The 22,713-nt window shown below is 37.6% G+C and overlaps 1 protein-coding gene across 1 annotated transcript in view; it reads right to left on the minus strand.

Moving 5' to 3' along the window:
* The window catches only part of LOC5565811 (nucleolar protein 4), a 226,164-nt gene that overhangs the window by 26,712 nt on the left and 176,739 nt on the right, over positions 1-22,713 (minus strand). Inside the window, exon 6 of the mRNA XM_021839570.1 lies at positions 6,329-6,413. Within this exon, the coding sequence (XP_021695262.1) occupies positions 6,329-6,413 (85 nt within the window). The remainder of the gene's footprint in view (positions 1-6,328; positions 6,414-22,713) is intronic.

Raw genomic sequence — 22,713 nt, forward strand, 5'->3', positions numbered from 1 at the left:
TCAAAAACTCTTCCGCGAAAATACTCAAAGATTTCCCGAGTAATTTGTTCAGGGATTTCCTAGAGAATTATATTATTATAATTTCTTAAGATTCTTCCTAAAAATCTACAATCTTAGTATTTTCCAGAGTTTTTTTTCATTTTTCTAAACCGCACTAATAATTTTTTGAGGAAATTTTTCACCCGATTTTGCAATTTATTTTTGAACTTCACGAAAAGTTTCTCCAGAAGTTCCATAAAGTTCTCTTTCAGGCTCTAGAAAAAATGTATATACTATCCATTTTTTGGTTCAAAAACTACTCCAGGAATATCTCAATATTTTTTAGGGATTGCTTTACAAATTTCTCTACGAATCAATCCACATCAGATTGCTAAAGAAACATATACAAACAAGTTTTGAAGAATTTTGTAGGTAATTTTTCGAATAATAGCAGCTTAAATATATTTCGGAAAAATATACTAAATTCCTGTCGGAAAATTCAAATTTAACCGTAGAATTTCTGAAACTTGTTGACAATATACACAGAAAAGCTTTACTTCTCTTTTCTTCGTCTTTTATAATAGAAAATGATAAGTGTTAAAACGGATGAAATTTTTCCTTCCATGATACTATGGTAAATACATACTATTGATGTGGAACCCATGTTTTCCTACCTTTAAAAATTCTAAACAAACTTTTTTGAAGGGTCTATTATCGATTATCTTGTAGTTCTGTAGAGTTTCAATGCGGAAATATTGCCAGTAGGAAAATTTCTTAATGTAAGATTTTAGTGAATTTTAATTAAAGGGGAAACTTTTGCATTACTTTGACAATTTGTTGAGGAATTCCTTATGGACTTTAAGGAATCAGAAACCATACGTATAAAAATTCTACAATTTTTCAAAACTCCTATAATTTACCTTTTAATAGATTCTTTAAAATGTTGCATTTTGGAGTAAGGAAAGATTTTGTGCAAAGTTACTTATAGGGTCAGAAGTAGAAAGGAGAAATAACAAAATGTTGAAGCAGGTAGAACAATAGTTGGGCCTAGGTACACTGAAAGATAATTTATTATCTTTTCACTAGAGGTAAATTACAGAATGGCTAAAACCTCTCTAATGAATTTACAAATAAAACAAAATTTTCAAAAAGGTTCATCAGAAGCTTCTTCACAAATTATCTTTCAAATCTATACTTCATTGACTTCTGGTTTTCTAGTAGCCACCAGAAATTCGTAAACATTCTAACCAAGAATATAAATTCTGCCAATAATTGGTAAAATCAGTTCTAAAGAAGTGTTTTAAGGAAGATCTATACAAATTTCTTTATGAATTTCTTAATAAATCTTTTCCCCCTTCCTAGTTGTTTTGCTACATGTTTCTCGACAGATTTCTTTACCGCTACGCTAATTTCGGAAGCAAAAGCAAGAGACATTTTAAAAACTATTTTCTTCCCAATGCTTGAATAATCCAGAAATTTGAAGCAAAATTTTAAAAAGAGAGAGAGACCGTCGAAAAAAGATCATTTTGCCGTTATTTTTACTCAAAATGCCCAAATTTGGAAACTTAGATCTTGACTTTTAGAGATCCGAGTAATCTGGAATTTCTACCGCTTTTCCCTTTAGGAAATAACTTGAAATTTGTGCAGTAAAAAACTAAAACTTTTTTGATCAGACACATAGAAGTTATCGCAAATGTCCCATATTGAAGGAAATGACAAAAATTTGGTAATTTGAAGAGTATGAATTTTTCAGAAAAAAATTGTTCTACAATTTGTTTCTCTTGTTAAATCAAACATTATTGTCAAAGAGTATATTGCTCTAAAACCTTTTGCTTCAAAAATAGTCCAAAATGAAAAATTTAGCATTTTTTTTTTACAAAATTTATTTTGTAATTTTTGATTACTTTAAAGTGGATGATCAAAATGCTACACAAATATCAAGTTATTTCTAAATTTCGGTAAAAAATTCAGCTCAATCGGAGCTCTAGGATCCAAGATCCAAGTCACCAAACTTGATCAATTTGTATGGAAAACGCTAAAATGATCTTTTATTTCATCGGTCACTGTACAAGAATTTTTGATGCAATTTGTGATGTATTTTGCAAATATTTCTTAAGAACTATTGACGAACTTTGCGGAAGAATTTGTAATATTTTTTTGGGAAAACTTTCAGCGAAATATCTCAGTATAAGAGCTGATAGAATCAATGATTTTTTGGAAGAATTGCGATGAAAAACTGAGCTTTTGAAAGGTTAAGTAACATATTTAGGTAAATCCAGAAAAAAATTTCGGAATCAATTTGCTAATAAGAAGTAGACATAGAAGGAATGGAATCAACTCAATATTATTCGACTAATTTCTAAGAGAGCTACCAAAGTTCTGAAGCCACTCTTCAATATTCCTTGAGGAATTTTATTCTACTAATAATTATAGAATTATGGAGAATATTGAAAATTTCTCTGAAAAATTTTGATTCAAGCAAAAATACAAGAATTGAATCAAAATCAAAGAGATAATTGCTGGAGTTAAACACTATAAGCGATTTTTTATACATTTTTTCCCAACAGGTTAAATTTCTGCCATTTATTTGAAGAATACTTGGTCATGCAGAAATTCCATGAAAGTTAAGTCTTTCAACAAAAATGCTTGCCATGTCTGAGAAATTGTTTTAGTAATTTTGTCTATTTTTACAATTATTTTTTCTGACGTTATACGAGTTTTGAAGTTAATGTTTGGATTTCTGTAGTGATGTTTCATGAGGGGAATCATCATCAACGGACACCTCGAGCAGGGTGTTCTCCAAAAGCATGAGAAATCAGAATGCAGTGAACATGCTGCTTTATTAAAAAAAAAATACGAATTTTGGGGATCAAACTTCCGGGATTTTAACGCTTTTTAGTACCATTGTATTTTTAGCAACAGAGATTTTGAGAAATTGCGCTAATCGCATACAACAAGAAGTTCTAACAGTAACCAATCAATCGACAGCCGGGCGGTTAAGCCTTCGGTTGTCGCGCGAATCACCGAAGTCAGAACCACCACGCTGATGCTGTGTAAGACAAGCGAGGTTTTCTAAGTATAGTTGTACAACATAAATAACGTAACTACTAAAGAGATTTTTGTCAATAATAAGAGTCATGTACATTGATTCAGAAGATTTTGCTGTCTTTTTTATTATTATTATTATCATCAAAATTTCTGGGGGGGGGGGCCTGGATGATTCTGGAGGGGGCCAGGCCTGGCCCCCCCTGTTCCTACGCCAATGAGGGAAATCCAGGAAATTTCCATTACGAAAAGATCCTGGACCGACCGGTAATCGAACCCAGACACCTTCAGCATGGCTTTGCTTTGTAGGCGCGGACTCTAACCACTAGGCTAAGGAAGGCCCCGTGCATTCCATGGTTTTCTAATTCCTTCCATTTTTTAGAGCGCAATCAGAAACGGATTGTCAAGAATGAAGCAGTTGTATAGCCAGTAAGGGTCTAATATGGAAACATTTTGTCACTTTACCTCTTTTCAATTTCTTTCTGTTTTTTTTTGAACCTGTTGTGGAACTAATGTATACTGTTTGTATGTTTGTTAATTTTAGTTATAACAAAATATTAAATTAAACAGTAGAACAAAATAAGGGACAGTTGTATTGCCAGAAAACTTACGTCACTCACAGTGCCAAACAAACGTGAAATGGTTTTACTCCTTCTATAAATTACGTAACGCTTCTGGAAGAAACTGGTGATATTTTCGGGTGTTAAGGTCGGTGAAAATATATAATGCTGTCACACAACACTAAAACAAACAAAATATTACATTATTACACTTTTGCAACAATTTTTATGTAGAGTATAGCTGATTGTTTAACACTAGTCATTATCTCTCTCCAGAATACCTTGTATTTTCCCAAGTAGATTATTGGACATACTAGGCTCGTCAAAACCTCGAAGCTTACCCCATGTTTGCTTTATTAATTAAGCTCCTTCAATATATTCTGATGATTTTTTTTATTATGACCAGTGACTGAAAACAAGCCCTTTCTGATTATACGATTCTGAAGAAGAGTCAAGTTACACCATATGTAACACCATCGTGATCTTCTCTATTCAAAAGAAAAAAATGTATCAAGAGAAATGATATATTAAAAGCGATTTAAGGGAAAGGTAGACAAGGGAAGAAAGTGAAAGCAATCCTTGGAATTCTGAGGCTATTTTATTCTACTTGGGATAGTGTAAAGAACGCTGAATAGAGAGATATAGACCAGTAAAACGATGCAAACAAATGTACATACAAAAAGTGTTGCGGAAGTGAGGGAATTGATGGATTATCAGTTAAATACTAGTATACTGCCCATAACTGCATAACAGTCACATTCGACATTTTTGACAAATTGGAGTTAATACCGGGGAGAGTCATCAAATGATAAATACTTTCGATCAACTTACTAAAATCTGTGAGTTTTTTCTAGAAAATTCGAAAAAAATACCAAGTTGTTTTGTCACACTGGCAAATGTAACCGCATAACAGTCACATTGAGATTATACATGAGCCTCATAATGTAGTAGTAACGAAATTTCTATCAGAATTATTTTCTGTCTATTCACCAAATATGCGGTATGAGTTGTACAAGATTTCAGCCTCAAATAAGCTCTTTTGAATTCTTAATGATTTTTTGAAATTTTAGTTTCCTCCCATACTGCAGTAAAATATAAACTTGGTATCCCATTTACTCAATGCCTACTTTTGTCGAATGTTACAAATATGCAGTTATGGGCAGTATAAGAGTTATGTAAATAATAAAATGCATCAATTATTATACAGCTGTCTCTTATGTTGTTTCAATTATTAAAAGTTCAAGCACACTATAATTATCAATATATTTGGAAAATTAGAAAATAATCTTTAAAAAATATATACCAAAATATGCTAACATTTATGCCTTTACTGGCTTCTGGTTCGTATCCCAAAAAACTTTGCAATTCTACACATATTTTCAATCTGGAAAACAGTCCCATCTCGGAGGATTTTCTTGGCAGTATATCTTGTCAGTACTGTTTATATCTCCACATCTTCTTCATTAATCAACTGGCCCCTTTTCAATCCCTTTCTTACTACACTACTGAAAAAATAAATTAAGTTTATCTCGGGTTCTATGATAGATATTAGAAAACTACGAAATGAACGGAATATTTTCATCAAAATCAACTTGGTTTTATTGGAAAAATACGACAAGAAGAACAAGTTACGCCTATAGCATAAAAATACATTCAAAACATACAATAATGGTAATTTTGTTCGCTACTATCATAATAAATACTAAGAAAACCCTTTTTGTCAAATTTTCAATTAACTTAATAATATTATATTCGTACAAAACTACCCCTTTCAGAGCCCCTCCTGGCTACACTGGTCCATCACCCGAAACGCTTTAGGGTTTTTCATATTTCGACATGTAGAATCTAACAAAAATAGTCCGGTTGAAAACCCCGTGTAACACCATCGTGACCTTCCCTTGTAAGTTAAACTTTGCAAGTAAATGGTCAAGTATACGATTTGTAAGAGTTTTGACATCATTTTTAGGAGTCGGACACCCAAATTTAGTAAATGAGTTTTTTTTAGTCTTAAACTGAGTAGTGTTTGATCCTTCGACCCGGTGGGTGCTCCTACGGGGGCGGGCGACGAGGGCAGGACCAAACATGTCGCGCATCGTTCGCGTACCAAGGTTGAATAGCATCGCGGATCGCGGTAGTAGTGTTTGATCCTTTGATCTTGTCGCTTGCTCCTATGGGGGTTTATTCTAGTTTAATGTTGTATTTTATGTTGTTTCACAAAAAAAAATGAACGTTCGTGGATAGCGATCAACGAAAGACTGATTTTGCTGAAATTAAGTTGGCAATATCTCAATTCTTGAAAATAGTATAATAAAAAGTTGTAAAAAAAAGATCAATTTGCCCCCGGACTACAGTACTACTAAGAATGTAGATCCTAAGAAAATTGCCTACATTTGGGCGTATTCAAGATGTTTTTTTTTATTTTACAATAACTTAAACACTAAATGACTTGTAATAGCTTTGCCTTCATATTCGGCTTCAAGGGCCATGATTTTAGTAGGTAATTACATTTTCAATATACCCGATCACTGTTTGCATGGGTGATCAATGTTATCCAAAAAATAACTGATCATTGTTACCGCGAATCATGGTATTTGTTTTAGCGAAAATTATTACTTCTACATTATTTTTGAAAAAAAAAAATTAAGCCCGTTACCTATAGTTTGTAATGAAGTTTTAGAGTGCATTACATCTACAATGCCATCCTATCGTACAAAAAGTAAACTTTATATTTGTGATGACCTTACCTGCATATGCATCTTCGCCAGCTGCAGCACCAGTCGTACCATTGTTGTCCGTGGTTTCGCTGTTGAACGGCATGGATAGGGAATCCTGAAATGGAGACAAAACATAAAAATATAGTAAATAAGCCATGAAGTCAATAATTCTTTAACTAACTTCTGATTGATAGAAAAATGGCACAAACACACCAAATAGCCATAAATTTTCTAAATCTCGACCAAATGAAAGTATCTTACTTGAATAGTATTCGAACCACCGTGGCATTTATAACATTTGTTTTGAATCGAGCTAGCTGCCCCACTTTACTCTATAACAAGCCAACTTTTGCCGCCTAGATACGAACTCATGCGAACGGTGGGGCAAAATTTCATTTAAGACAATCAGTTTAAAAACTGTCATAACTAAAAACATGTAAATGTTTTGACGCAAGTTTGTCCAACTAGATAATAGCCATTATGTTGAAGGTTTGTGTGTTTTATCTTGGGACATTTTTGCCTATATCTTTGTGGGGAAAATTTAAACGACTTCGATGGATAAATTTCCTACTGAAGTATTTACTTTACAGTTCAAACAAACTCCAAATGCAGGAAAGTTTAACATGTATTACCGTCGCCATCAAAACGCTGCATTTTATCTTGCCTCGCCTGTTTCAACTTGACTCTGTGTACTTAATCGGCCCATGCACGTTCTGTGGTCTTCATTTTGGCACCAATTATTGATTGGTCTATTTTACCCCAGGTCCCCCAGGTTATTCAGTTATTTTTTGAATGCTCAGTGCTACTTGAAATATTATAAGAAGAAAAGTGTTCTACAAACTGATAGAAAGCGTTTTGGTTCACCATTTTTTTGAATCCACCATAATGAAATCCAACCAACATAATGAACTTACGGCAAAACAAGAAGTGCTACATCCGTTTGTCTATAAGTGATTCATTGAGCAGGGTTTTGGTGACCAGCGATGCCGGATAAGATCTCAGTGTGCTCATGCCGAGGGACGGACGGGATGATTTCATTGACTTCGCATATATTTCCGGCGACTGATGACGGGTTTGCTAGAGAGTAGTGTGCAAGTGCGTAAATGGCAAGCATTCTGATCGCACTGGAATGGGGATGAAGAAGACGAATGAGATGTTCGAATTAGAGTGGGCATCATATGCAGAAGGATGTTGTGCTGTTGGAATGGGAGACCGTTCTGCGCCCCCTTGGGCTATTCGAATGAGGCGGATGGTGCAACTGCAACCCCATTGGTGATTAAGTGCATTGTGTGTGAGAAATAGAAGGGCTGTTAGTAGCGAAGGCGAGCGCACGAATGCATTTCAACGGATGTATCCTGGAGGAGTCTGTGGGTGGTGCTGCACCCTTTGCTAGATGCCTACACCACCAACCAACCCAGAGTGGAAATCGATGTTTGTGCCTACAACGCAGGAAAACAGCCAGCTTATGTTGATGTGCCGAGTGGAGTGAGAAATTGGAAGGATGCACGGTTGTTCTCCCTCTAAATCTATCCAGGGTGGATACCATCGAGGGTGAATCGATTCCTACATGCCACGTATTCGGGAGCGCCCAACGTAAAAAGAAATACCAAACTCGGTACAGATAATATATTATTCTACACTCCCTGCCTTCAACTAGAGAACTACAGCACGAAAATGTCGAAACGGGACCATGGCGGGGGAAATGGGTGCGTGCCATGGGATGAGTTCAATACATATAATCTCCATCAACCACCCACTATTCGGACATGTCCCCGATTCTGCTGTCACCCCCGTGTCAGTGGACCCAAAAGCAACCCTCGCAAAATATAATCACTCTCGTCTTCTGAAACTTTAGCCTTTATAAGAATTTCCCAACCCCTCGAGTGCTACCCAAAACTCCTTCCGTTGAACCTCCCACCCCCAAGAGCCCACGAAACCACCCGCCGACCAACCCCCGTGGCAACTATTCTACGGTCCTTCGAACTTTTCGTCTTACAGGAGGGATACCATCAGCAGCACCAAGAAGAAAACCTTGGTCCCCTCGTTGTTTTTTTTTTTTCTCCTTCGTCGACGTCGACATCATCGTTGTCGTATTTTTCTTCTTGTTCTTCCGCTTCTACAGGCTCCCTTGTCATATCCCCAGGTCTTCTTTCTTCGGCTTAAGATTAATTAATTTTTATATTTTCAGCCATCAGACAGCAGGAAAAAGGATCGCTCGGAAAAGGGTATCCAGTAATGGGACTTGCCAGCGAGGGATCCGGGAAATGGGTGGGAGGTCGTACGGCGGAAGAACTGGACGGTTCACGTTGTTGGAGCTCCAACCGAGAGCCAAGATAAGAAAATGGGAAAAAATGAGGTGGCGTCAGAGGAGGGGAAAAACTTAGATGAGGAAGCTGTGAGGAAAATTCGATTCGGGCTTTTTTTCGACGTTGGCTGCCGGCTGCTTTTACCGTGTAGGGCAGGGGCTTCCAACGGGAATCCAAGAATGGCGTCGTACTGCTCTAAGCAAGTTGAGGGAGGTAATCAGAACGTAATATTTCTAGGACTAATTTTTATCTTACTCTCATTTTCGTTTTTTTTTTTTTAGAAAAGCCGATTTTAAAATTTTAACACTGCCATCCAATATCCACGTATGTATTTTATTTAGTAGACATCGTTTAGCCACAGATAACAGACGTTGAAGTCCGATTGTAAAACTGCGTAAGCCTATTACTGCCGTTCTATGCATAAGGTTTACATAGAACATGGGACAAGTAGGCGTAGAAGGGCAGATTAATGGTCATTTTGAATGGCAACACCAGTAGCAACATCGTGGTGGCGCTGTCATCGCTAAATTCTCATGACGATGTCAGTGGTGAATATGAAATATTTCAAGATACTTCTATTCACCACTGATTGACGCAAATCGCTGTGTGGCGGCGTTAATGATTGCAAGGAGTTTCAATTTGAGTATTTACACAGGTTTTCAGAAAATTGTTGTTCTAGCATAAACATCTGTTATCTGTGGTTTAGCATTATCATGTCCTATTTCTTCTTCTTTCTGGCATTACGTCCTACTTATTAGATTAGTGTTCAATTGATTATTATAAACCCGTTAATACGCAGGACTATCTTTTTTTGTATAAAAATGTCTTAAGTCGATGGTTATTTATCATTTATAAATACAGTTTTCTTCGAAATCAAAAAGATTAGTAGAGCTAATAAGTGATCATCTGATACATTGATACTATACCATGAAATAATGCAAATAGACGATTACTTGTTGATTAGGCATTTTAAGGTATCCAAAAGACCTTCAAAACAATTAGAAGTTATTTTGTTAAATTGTAAATATTAATCACAATTTTATTGCATTTTATTTTTAGAACCAACGTAGACGACAACCAGGGATGGGGTGCGACACAAAACTCTTTCGGTGCTACACGTGCTGCTGCAAGACGGCACCATAAGTTTGAAAGAGACGTACGTAAGTAATTTTTCTGCACTGCACCTTGGCAGTGCTGACTCGCAATGTGCGATAGACTGTGTGGTTTCGAATTGTCTCATTTTCACTCTATGCGTTTCGTACGCGCGTCAAAAATTCCACTTGAATTCATTTCACTAATATGTGACTGTCAAAACTCTTAAACACGATGAACATAATTTATTTCCACGTTACCACGGATACATTAATAGGAGTTACCACGTTATGTTTCTGACTTCACTAACCATATCAAGATCTACAACCATAAGTTTTTGTAGAGCAATTATTAAGCTTGTCCACTAGAGTGATGCAAATTTATAAATTTTAGCTTTACGCTTAAACGATTATAATTATGGTAAATAACATCCTCCCAAAGTTTGAAGTGATTCGGAAGAAATTTGACTGTGCACACGCCATTTGAAGTTTATATGGAGATTACTATGGAAAACGCCAATATTTTATGTTCAGCCCTCTATCTCTTCGTCATAAAATTTTAAGGAGAAGTAAACAAATTCTCCTAATGTGAAATTCTCCCAGTTACAACTTTGCCGAAGACCATTTTTTGATTGGACGTCAGGATAAATTGTTATTCATCATCATAAAGTTGGTTTGCATGTAGCATGCTTCACCAACTGTTCGGCAGGCAACAGTGGTGCTCCTGGCGGGGAGAATAGGTCAAAGTAATCCAGGCTACTTTGTTCTACATTAAAAAAAGCAGTGTTGCTCTGAAAGTAATTGAATGATCATCTCAGCATGGTATAGACTTTGTTATCTCTACGGTGAACCCAGTATCATGAAAGTCGCCAAAGCACGAATGGAAGGGAAGGGATGGGCGGGACACGTTGTGAGAATGCCGGACAACAATCCCGCAAAAATGGTGTTCAACTCAAATCCAGCCGGTACAAGACGAAGGGAAGCGCAACGAGCTAGGTAGTTTGACCAAGTGGAGCAGGATCTTGGAAGTGTGGGGCGATCGAGGAATTGGAGGTTAGCAGCCATGGACCGAGTTAGTTGGCGTAACATTGTGGCGCAGGTCATGTCTTGAAGGACGTAGAGCCAGCAAAAGTAAAGTAAGTATCAATAATAACAAATTATACTTACGTCCTATAAAAAATGTGGTCTTCGGCAAAGTTGTAGCTGGGAAGTTTTCACATGAGATGAGTGTGTTCACTTTTCCATAGATTATTATGACGAGCAGTTCGAGGATTGAACACAAAAGTTTTGCCTTTTCCATAGTAATTTCCATATCAACTTCAAATAGCGTGTGCAGAACCAAATTTCTTCCGAATAATTTCAAATTTTGGGAAGATTATTTTCATCATAATTGACATCGTTTAAGCATAGGGGTGCTAAAACTTCAAAATTTGTATCACCTTCAAAGCATACCTTGCTAAAATTTTCCTAGAGTGATTTTTTGTGCTAGAGATTGTGCTTCGCTTTGTCTCGCACAAAATGAAATTAGCTCCTGCTTCTTGCTTTGTATTCACTCGCAAAGAATGGGAGACGCACTATTAATTTCGGAGTGGCACGCATGTTTTGTGGGCTTCGTGGCCGTGTGGTTAGTGTCGTCAGGCAATGAACGTATTTTGTCATGGGGTGTGGGTTCGATTCCCACTGCAGCCATTGAAACTTTTCGTAAGGAATGTTTCTCGGCTGTGTCATTGGAGCATGCTTGTCCGTTATCTAGTGTTAAGTTACAGTCTGTGCAGCTAAATGGCTGAAGACGGTGTCCGTGTCTGTCCGTGTCTGTCTGTTTTGTACAGAACTGAGTTTTCAGAGATTATCTGACAACAACCTCAACAATCTGTGAGAGTCTATCCACAGTGCAGGATAGCACAGCAGTGCGAGAGGTGATAGGTACTGCTCAGAGACGATCCAGAAATGGTTAGAATTATAAGAAATGCCAGAATGTGACGAATGAGATGAATGTTGACGAAAGCCGGATGCTAGAGTCTGGTACCCTGTATTACAGAGAGCGGTATAAGGAAGCAGAAATGCCGTGAGTACCAGGTCCCTACGCCCCATTTGTTCATCGATTTCAAGGCGGCATACGATAGTGTCGACCGCATAGAGCTATGGAAAATCATGGACGAGAACAGCTTTCCCGGGAAGCTCACAAGATTGATCAGAGCAACGATGGACGGTGTGCAAAACTGCGTGAAGATCTCGGGCGAACACTCCAGTTCGTTCGAGTCTCGGCGGGGACTACGACAGGGCGACGGACTTTCGTGCCTGTTGTTCAATATTGCGCTTGAAGGTGTCATGCGGAGAGCCGGACTTAACAGTCGAGGCACGATTTTCACGAGATCCGGACAATTTGTTTGCTTCGCGGACGACATGGATATTATTGGGAGAAAATTTGAAACGGTGGCAGATTTGTTCACCCGCCTGAAACGCGAAGCAATAAGAGTCGGGCTAATGGTGAATGCGTCGAAAACAAAGTACATGCTGGTTGGCGGAACTGAGCGCGACAGGGCCCGCCTAGGAAGCAGTGTTACGATAGACGGGGATACCTTCGAGGTGGTGGACGAGTTCGTCTACCTCGGATCCTTGTTGACGGCTGACAACAATGTTAGTCGGGAAATACGAAGGCGCATCATCAGCGGAAGTCGTGCCTACTATGGGCTCCAGAAGAAACTGCGGTCAAGAAAGATTCACCCCCGCACTAAATGCACGATGTACAAAACGCTCATAAGACCGGTAGTCCTCTATGGGCATGAGGCGTGGACTATGCTCGAGGAGGACTTGCAAGCTCTTGGGGTTTTCGAACGCCGAGTGCTAAGGACGATCTTCGGCGGCGTGCAGGAGAACGGCGTGTGGCGGCGTAGGATGAACCACGAGCTCGCTCAACTCTACGGCGAACCCAGTATCGTGAAGGTAGCTAAAGCTAGAAGGATACGCTGGGCAAGGCATGTTGCAAGAATGCCGGACAACAACCCTGTAAAGATGGTGTTCGCCACGAATCCGGTCGGAACAAGAAGGCGTGGGGCGCAGCGAGCTAGGTGGATGGACCAGGTACACCAGGACCTGGAGAGCGTGGGTCACAGTCGAGGATGGAGAGAAGCGGCCATGAACCGAGGGAATTGGCGAAATATTGTTGGCGAGGCTTTATCAAGATAATTGATGTAAAGCCAAATAAGTAAGTAAGTACAAGGAAGCGAGAGCAGCCCAGAAAAGAATTCACCGCAGAAAGAAAAAGCAGTATGAAGAAGATATCATTAATGGCAGAACAGCATGACACAAAATGATATACGGAAAATTTGTGAAACTGTCGATGGCGTGTGGAGAAAAACAGTGCCGTCTCCGTCAGTCGAAGAACAGTAAAGCAACTGAAAAAAAAAAAAAACGTTTTCCCGGCCGAACTTTTCAGGCACGGTGAACAGCTGTACGAAATAGTGCACCGTGTTAAGGATATGGGAGGAAGAAGAATTACCTGCTAGCTGGATAGATGGATGGAGGCCTGATCTGCCTTCTGTATGTAATGGGAGATAGACTGGAGTGTGCCAATTACTCAGGAATAAATCTCCTCAATTCGGCGTACAAAATAATGTCTCATATTCTGTTCAACAGATTGTGGCCACTGCTTTCTGTGAGGGCCGATCAACGATTCAGTAAAGATAACACTGCAGGACACGTTTTTGTCTCAAGCACCAAAAATCTTAAATTTGACTATTTCAGTCAACTTGTATGCAAGTTTGCCAGCTAGTATGGCAATTTAATTGCTCAATTGGCCACAGAATTCAAACTTAATGTGTATAACATTACATATCAATAAAGTTTACGGTTTAATCGATTTAATAAAAATTTAATTATATTGTGATCATATCTAAAGTCTTATTTTGCATGCTTGGTGGATTAGATCATAAAAAAGTTGGATAAATCATACCTTAAATTTAATGTATATGAAATCAGTGTTTTATTCAACGTTGGCGACCTGTAGCTAAAAATTGTGACGTGCTGGAACATTTCAGAAAACGGCATCAGATTCAGCGACCCCAAATCTACTAGAGACACATTATTTGTCCCTGAGACACGCAAAAATGTCATTTTTGTTACGCTGTGTAAATTAGTTATGGCAGATAATGATAGAACAGAGTTTTCGGACGAAACTGATTAGACTGATTCGTGCAACGGCGTGGTTCCAATAGTGATGTTGGTAGCGAAGTGGTGTTGGTTGGTGAAAAATTTGAAGTAGTGGAAGATTTTGTGTAAGTTGAAACTTTAGTAACGGGCAATAACGATGTTACTCCCGAGGGGATAAGGCGTCTTACAGCTGTGAATAGGGCTTTTCACGAGCCCTGTATCAAGCTAAAGTTCCCTAGCCTGCGGATGAAGACAAAATTTACGTTATATAAGACACTGATCCTTTCGGTTGCTCTATACGGCAATGAATCAGACGTTAGAAGAGGTCAACTGGAAAACGTTTGGAGCTTTTGAGCGAAAATTGCAGCGAACAATACTCGGCGGTAAACAAGAATCTGCCACTTCGTGGTAGGCCGCGCACATGATGGCGGTTGAGGGGGACTTAAGGTCCCTAACGATCTAGGTAACTTGGAGCGATTGGCGAAAGATCGATCCTAATCGAGATGAATCATCCATTCGACGTAGATTGAACGCCCATCAAATATCAAAACCCCAGCTCGCCACCGAGAAAGTTTTGTGCTTGCTTAACCACAACACCTAACTGGATAGATTTGTGTTTGTTTTTCGATTATCATGGTAATTTTCGGGAGTGTATGAGATTTAAGTTTTCCTATTTAGGACTATTTCCTCAAGTTTTCCGGATCATAAACAAGAAGAGTTTTTTGGAAAGTTCTAAAAATTTCAATAAAATCCATCGAGAAACATAAAAGTTATGCACATTTAAGTGTGTGAAAAGTATATTGACTGGATGAAGGTTGAATTCAGGGAGCAGTTGAAATCTACAGTTGAAGAATAAAATAGTTGAATCCTCGTTACAATACGGAACATAATCAGACTATGAATATTCAATAAAATCCATGATTTATTGTGATTTACAGCTAAGTATTAAAGTTTTTTTTAATATGAGACATTGTGGGACTCTGCATAATAAAAAACTTTTAAGAGTTTGTACGAGCTAATTGAAGTGTATTAACCACATTTTAAGCACGGGTTTTGAGCAGATTAAATTAATTGTTGTGGAACAATGAACTTAAATTTCCTTGAAATTAAGAGAAAATATGAATTAAAGAACCATTTATTACAAAAAAAACCTTACATGGTACGAATATTCTGAAAACAAATACCAAATTTGAGGCCCATATTCTATTCAATCCATTGCAACTGATTAAATGCCTGAAAAAAGTGTTGGTTTGTCGCCTAAAAATAACCGGTTCAGAACATTATGCCAGATCATTCCTGTTTTTCAATAAGCATTTCTCCAATATCAAAAACATTTTCCTAACGGCTGAGAATGATCCGCGTTGGGGAATCCCTGCCACGGCGACCATCTCTGAGTTCGTTATCCAGCACTAGAGTGTCCCCCCCTAACCATCGGGATCCAACTTTTATATTTCTTCGAATGTGGCGTTGGGATCAAGGCGAAACCCGCTTTCCTGATACTTCCAGTGAGGTTCCTTTAGCTTTGGCTGGCTGCTGCCGATGCTGTTGTCGACCAATTTTCATCCCCCTTCTGCCGGGGACCATCGCCCAATTGAAGCCAGCAACGGTAGGAAATCTTCGAAACCGAAGGGAATGAGCCCAAACGGGAAGCAGTGTGTACGTACATCAGCATCAACGCCAGCAGCCAAGATGAGGAAGGGACGGTTCTTGGGTTGGCGTACCGTGAAATGGGGTAAAATCTGAATATAAGTGCATTAGTACATTCTGTGTTCAAGATTTGTATTTTATATTTTTAAAACAAGTACTGCTACTTTAGTCCTAGATTGTAGTTGAAAGATTGCACAACAATTCATTTAAAATGAACCCTTAGGTATTTTTTATCTAATCGAATGTCGTATATATAAAAATGGGTGTGTAAACACATACAAATCCACAACCAAAAATACTGATTGACATCATTGCAATTGAAACTGGATAGAAGAATGTTAATAGAGAACGTGAATTAGATTTCATGCATTAAATTAAGTACTTTTTTGAAAAAAAAAATCTCCTGCAAAAGTGTTCTAAGTTTAAAACACATAACAAACACCATTATCATATAGCTAGGCTTTCAATGATGAGTGACGAACTCATTATAACTTCATAAATAGTGATCGTTGAACAGATTGTTTGTAAACGTTTTAAAAATGCTTAAATTTCATAATATTTAATATAAGAAAATAAAGCCTCAAATGTTGCGAAAATAGCTCTGACATGAAGTTTCATATCAATACCACTACGGAACACGTTTTTGTCTCAAGCACCAAAATACCGCTATTTTATTAATTAAGGATTGCTCAATCCATTGCAATTTTCAGAAATATCATAGCACGTCTAGTTTTTGAGATATTGGCTGTTGAAAATGCTACATTTGACTATTTCACCCAACTTGCATGCAAGTTTGTCAGCTTGTATGGCAATTTATCTGCTTAATTCGCCTCAGAACTCAAACTTTATGTGTATTAAAATACTTATCAACAAAGTTCATAATACTTCCGATGTGTAAAATTAATGTTTTGTTGGTTTAGAAAAGTATTGTATTTTGCCATATAAGAGAAACGAAGAATTTCGTATGGAGACTGCAAGCATGTTGAGAAAATCGATTTAACCTCAATTTGATCGTGCAATTTCAACCAAATTATATCTGACATGAAAGATGAAGTACTATTTGGCATGCTTGGTAGATTAGATCATAATATTTTTTGATAAATCATTGTTTAAATTTGATGTAAACATCAATGAAACCGTGTTTTATACAATTTTGGCGACCTATAGCTAAAAATTGTGACGTGCTAGAACATTTCTGAGAATGGCATTAGATTCAGCAGACCCAAATCTACTAGAGACACATAATTTGATTCTTGAGACACGCAAAAATGTAATTTTTGTTACGCTGTGTACTCCTTGCCTTTACAATAATTTTCCTTAACTTATTAACAGAAATTATGTTATTTCGTTAAGTATTTTGTGGGTCTCACACAATCAAAATTACCCGCATCATCAAAGATGCCCCGTTTTACGGTAAATTTTTTTTTTCCTAGCCTTCCTGCTTGACTGCACACTGCTTCCTTGGACGGTTTCCATAGCCAAGGAACGAGAGAGAGACACACACACAAGGAGTGGTGTGCTGTGTGGATGCTTACCGTGCCCTGGTGGGAGGGTTCCTTCCTCATTTCTTGTTGGCGCTCAAACTGTCAAGAATTAAAAAAGATAGATGACATGGAAGAGGACTGGGAGGTGTCCTTTCCAGGTTCGGGTCCAGGCCGAGAGGCGTGGGGACGGTGAAAGCGACCAAATAGCTTTTTTTCGGGAACGGTTCAAACGATGTACGGGGGAAGTTGAATGTTAGACTTTTGGCAGTGGGTGTTTTTTTTTCTCTTGCTGGAAAACAAGCGGACCTTTTCTCGAGTTCATCGGTAGGAGGAACCGAATATTTGGTCTTAATGGTACGAAAATGGTATTGATTTTTAGAGATTTTCTCTGTAAATCTTGTACTATCGTTGACTCTCAATTGAAGACTTATTATGTTTTTTTTTTATCTTTATTAACGAGATTTTTAGCCCTGGGCTAAGTTCATCTCGGAACCAAAGGCTTTACTTCCCTTTCGAAGGAAGTCGTCACTACTGAAATTTTTAGTGACTATCTCGGGGATGGGATTCGATCTCAGGTCCTCGGCGTGAGAGGCGTGTGTTCTAACCCCTTTACCAGGTCCGTCCCCATTTTTATTATGTTTTTAATAAAATTAAGATTCATCAATTCTAATGGTATAACTGAACTAACACTGCTTCTATACTGGATTGAATAACGTTTATGAAGCATGTAATTTAGTGTTGTAAATTTATCCTACTCTTAAACTCATCTGGACCGTCCTTCTTCTTCTAGGCATTAACGTCCCCACTGGGACAGAGCCGGCTACTCAGCGTAGTGTTCTTATGAGCACTTCCACAGTTATTAACTGAGAGCTTTCTTTGCCAAAGTTGCCATTTTCGCATTCGTATATCGTGTGGCAGGTACGATGATACTCTATGCCCAGGGAAGTCAAGGAAATTTCCATTACGAAAAGATTCTGGACCGACCGGGAATCGAACCCAGACACCTTCAGCATGACTTTGCTTTGTAGCCGCGGACTCTAACCACTCGGCTAAGTAAGGACCGTCCTTATGGAAAGAATTGTATTATATTGAATTATATGGATTACTTCAGTTGGAAACGAATAAAATGGAGAACCCTCTAAATACGAATAAATATGGGATGTCTCAGAAGTCTGAAGAGTACAGTATAAATTTGAACATAAACGAAAACCATTAACGCTGAAAATTTTATCATTATTTCTTGGAAAGCATTCATAAAAGCAGCAATTCATGAAAACTGACTGCTAGTGTGGCACGTATTGGCCAGAGAGTACAATTATTGATTAGTTCATTGTTGTTTTCAAAAAATAATGATATGACAGTTTGAGCTTAACTTTTTAACCGGTACTGTGAAAATTGTCATACATAATAATGATGTAATAAGGAATATCTGTAGTTCTCTGTCAAAATTTTATGCCGATAGCTCAAAGGGAAACAGAGTTACAGCATACCAAAGTTGAGCATTCTGAATGAAAATCTGCTTTCACTGTTATTGTTCTATTCAACTGTATATGTATCAATAAATTAAGAATTAAAAATACAAGCTTGTCGAAAAACTTAATAACATCGACATTCCATCGATCAATTCCAATCAAAATAAAACAATAAATAATAGTTTAAATTTGACTCCAATTCAGTAAAATCACTATTTTATTTAACTTCAATGGCCTTCAAGCTTAACATTGTGACGTGCTGGAACATTTCTAAAAGTGGCATTGAATTGAGTAACTCCAAAAATATTGGAGATACATATTTTGATCTTTGGTGCATGCGAAAACGTTGATTTTGTTCCTCTGTGTTATACATATTTCAAGGATATACACACTTAAAATTTGTTCGCGAGCTCGGCATTTGAAAAAGCTGAGCTAATTCGGCTTCCGCACATTTTACTGAAAACTCAGCTAAAAAACAGAGTTAACCGAGTTTTGGCAACTCGTGAAACTAAATTCTCGGTTAACTCTATTTTTTACCCGAAACTCGGCTACACTGTGTGCCGAGCACCAACGTTAACTACGTTTCCACCGAACTCAGTTTTTTTGAAAGCTGATTTATCGGTTTTCCATCTAAGTTTACCGAGAATCTCAGCATTTCGTTTGACAGTCTGCCATATTGTTTTCTTACACATCCGAAAAAATGCATTGGTCTTGTATGTACGAAAAAAAGGTGGACTTATCGCGTAAAAGTTTTGTAAAATGAGCTGAACGCTGGGTATGATGAAGCAGAAAGAAGTGAGATGGAAGCAAATCTTCAGTAAGTACGTTCAATGATATTTTTTTATTAGTTTTAGTGCTCAATGTCGCGACATGTCGGGTATTTGGTGTGTCTTTTCTGTCGAGAAGTGATCATGGAATTCTGTGTAATATTCCTAAGGAATTATTGTAACCATATCCGTAAATGATGTATGGACAGCCTTATAGATGTCAAGAATCAAAAATACTAATGAAAAATATTGAAAAGTGCATTAATAGTGATTGTTTTTCATTTTTGCTGAGATCTCAGTTTGTGCGGTGCCGAGATTTTCGGTTGAACACAGTGGCTAAAATCTCTCCGGCAAACCGAGATAATCAGTTACAACTATTTAACCGAGATGAATGCCGAGCGCTCGGCTGTGCGAATCTCGGTTTCCGAAAGCCGAGATTCGGCAGATTATTCTAAGTGTGTACGTGAGAAATTAAAAAAAAGTGAGATAGGTAAACGAAGGCAACAAAAAGAACTTGATCAAAGCTGACAGAACCGATTACACAAACCATTCTGAAGTATTTGAGCTAAAATATACGTGATAGTTAACCGTTACTTTTTAAACAATTTTTAACAAACATAACAAAGAACCCTTATACGCCTACTTGTCCCATGTTCTATGTAAACTTTATGCACCGCGGGATAAATATACGCAGAACGTAGTTATTAATTCTATTTATTTTAAATGTCCTTTATGCAAAACGTTTACCCCGATAGCCGTAATGGTAAGCGCGCATCTATTGATTAGCAAGCAGGGCCCTGGGTGCCAATTCCAGCGGTCGAAAATCTTTTCGGGCTAAAATTTTCTTTATTTCCCAGGATTCAAGTACCCAAGGAACCATTGGCACGCTACCCGAGCAAAGTGTAATAACAATTGCATTACACACTACCGTTATACGTTTATTTTGTGATCAACTCAGAAAACTCAATTGAAATTCGTTTAACAACTTTGCTGAAGACACGAACTTTCTAGGTGGTCAGGATAATGAGCTAGAGTCTACTAGCATATGGCCAAATTACATGCATGCTAGCGCCACGAAACGGCAAAATTGCGCATTAAAATGTTCACCGAATGACTGTCATAAGGCTGCTGCACAACTTTGCTGAAGACCGCAACTTTGCATGAAGTAAGGATTCCAAGGTGCTGAATCATAAATATTAGGGTAACTCGGTATAATATGCCCCCCCTTAAGCAAAAATGGATATATCTCTGTCAAAACCACTATTTCTAATGGAAAAACCACTTCAATAGGACTATTACCTTACCAGTTGTTTTAAAAATGTAAGCTTTTCCGCAACATCTACTTAATTAACTGAAAATAAAATCTTTTTTACAATCATCTGAATCTCGCACTTCAAAAAGAGCCTGGGCAATATGCCCCAGTATCAGTATAATATGCCCCACAATAAACGGATAGTACGCCCCATGACAAATGGACAGTATGCCCGACAACACAGGGGTTATATGCCCCAGGACTGTCAGCTGCTTATGCACGCTGAAAATCTGCTAACGAGCTTGCTTGGGAATAGATGGCATCAAGAATGGGGCATATCATCCGGCCCGTGATGGGGCATATTGCCCAGAGATGAGAAGTTGTTGGAAAACGAATATTTCAGTGAATTTCCACTCTTTTTGATCATTCTAACTAATGATATTCGTTCATTAGTTAAAGCGTCAACGTTTTACAATTGGTTGCTCTGATGTTGTGCTATTTTACTCAAAAAATGCTTTAAATCACCGCGTGGAAATTTACATCGAAATTTGACTTTTGATACTTTTTGCATTATCTCTGTTTTGCTGCACGTTATTACTGTCAACTTTTCATAGTGAGACAGTCTCATGAACTGTAAGGATCCCCAGTCATTTTCAATTTCATATTGAATCTGGTCCGTTTAATATTGAGGAGGGGCGTATTGCCCGGGTGGGGCGTATAATACCGAGTTACCCTATAGTTTTAGGTGATGCTTAACTTTTTGAGGTTTCACAGCAAACAAAAGCAATGTTGTGACACTTCTCACATCAAACAAAGAAAATTTTGTCAACATTGTCCTACTACGCAGGTGATTGGATTGGTATTTATGGAGATACACTACCCACCACAAGTATGGAATCGCATCACCTAATATTGCAACACCCCAGTTGAATTCAGTCAGCAATTTTGCATTTTTAACAACAAATATCTAAAAAATAAGACGTGATATGATATTTTTGAAAACGGTAATGGATAATAGCGGAATTGTGGTGCTTCTGACAAAACGTGTTGCGCAGTGTAACTATAACAGTTGAAAATAAATAAGTAGGTTACACACAGCGAAGTTGTTAAACAAACTTATGTTAAAGTATCCGAATTTCTAGTTGCAGGACCTTAAAATTGATTGTCTTAAACAAACTTTAGTGACTGAAACATAAAATATAGATACTTTTATTACACGAAACCTATTATCAGCTATAAACTGATGTTCGCAAAAAATCCAAAACAGAGTTAATTGCAATATAAGCAAAATAAGTATAAATAAGTAAACTATAGTTTTCAGCAAATCAAGAACCCCAGCAACACGCATGGAAAAATTTTGTATTATCAACTGACATATGACCAAAACTAGTATGTATGTTGCTCGGTAAATGTGAAATCTTGATGTTTTTTTTTGCACGTTCATTCATATTTTTCTAAATTTGAAGACAACGGGTGGTATGTATAGAATATAGTAAAGTTGAGATTACTGCATCCTCGGTATATAATAAATGGTACATGGTGGAACACAAGTGAAACATGTTCGTGTAATTTTACATTCGAACATACGACAAACAGTGTATTGGTATAAATTAAAGTAGCATTTACTATTCGCTACTGGTAATTACCATCATAGTATGTGACTTACGCTTTGATATTGTGGAGCCGAGTGGAATAATTCGCATTTGAGTAAATATATGGAAATACGAAATGTGTTTCAAGACATCGAAAGGTATTGCAAGATTTCCGTAGGGAATTCTCGGATTCCAGTGCGAATATAGGGATATTCTCAGGAATATGATGTTCTCGTGGCAATTCTTGTCATAACTATAATTAAGTTGTGATTTTCGTAGGAATACTGGTACTATGGTGATAATTTTAACGTTTTCACAGGAATTTTGAATACGAAGTTGGAACTCTGACATTCCGAAGGAAATTTTTAGATTTTCTTTTAAGAATTTTTAGTATTCCGTTTGTCAATCTGGAGTTTTCGTAGGAATTTTTGCATTCCGGCAGTTTTTTAGGACTCTTGTGGGAGCTTTAAGAGTCCAGTAAAAATTCTGAGATTGGTGTGGGAAATCATGTGATTCCTTTCACGAATTTTGCAAAATTCTACGGGAATCTTTGAAACTCTAATCGGAATATTTGGTACTTCAAGCAATCTTTGATGAGATGGTTGCAATCTGTTGTTATTCTTTGTACTTTAGATGGTAATCTTGTAACATTCTA

Source organism: Aedes aegypti, chromosome 2 (assembly GCF_002204515.2).
Source record: "Aedes aegypti strain LVP_AGWG chromosome 2, AaegL5.0 Primary Assembly, whole genome shotgun sequence".
Classification (NCBI taxonomy): domain Eukaryota; kingdom Metazoa; phylum Arthropoda; class Insecta; order Diptera; family Culicidae; genus Aedes; species Aedes aegypti.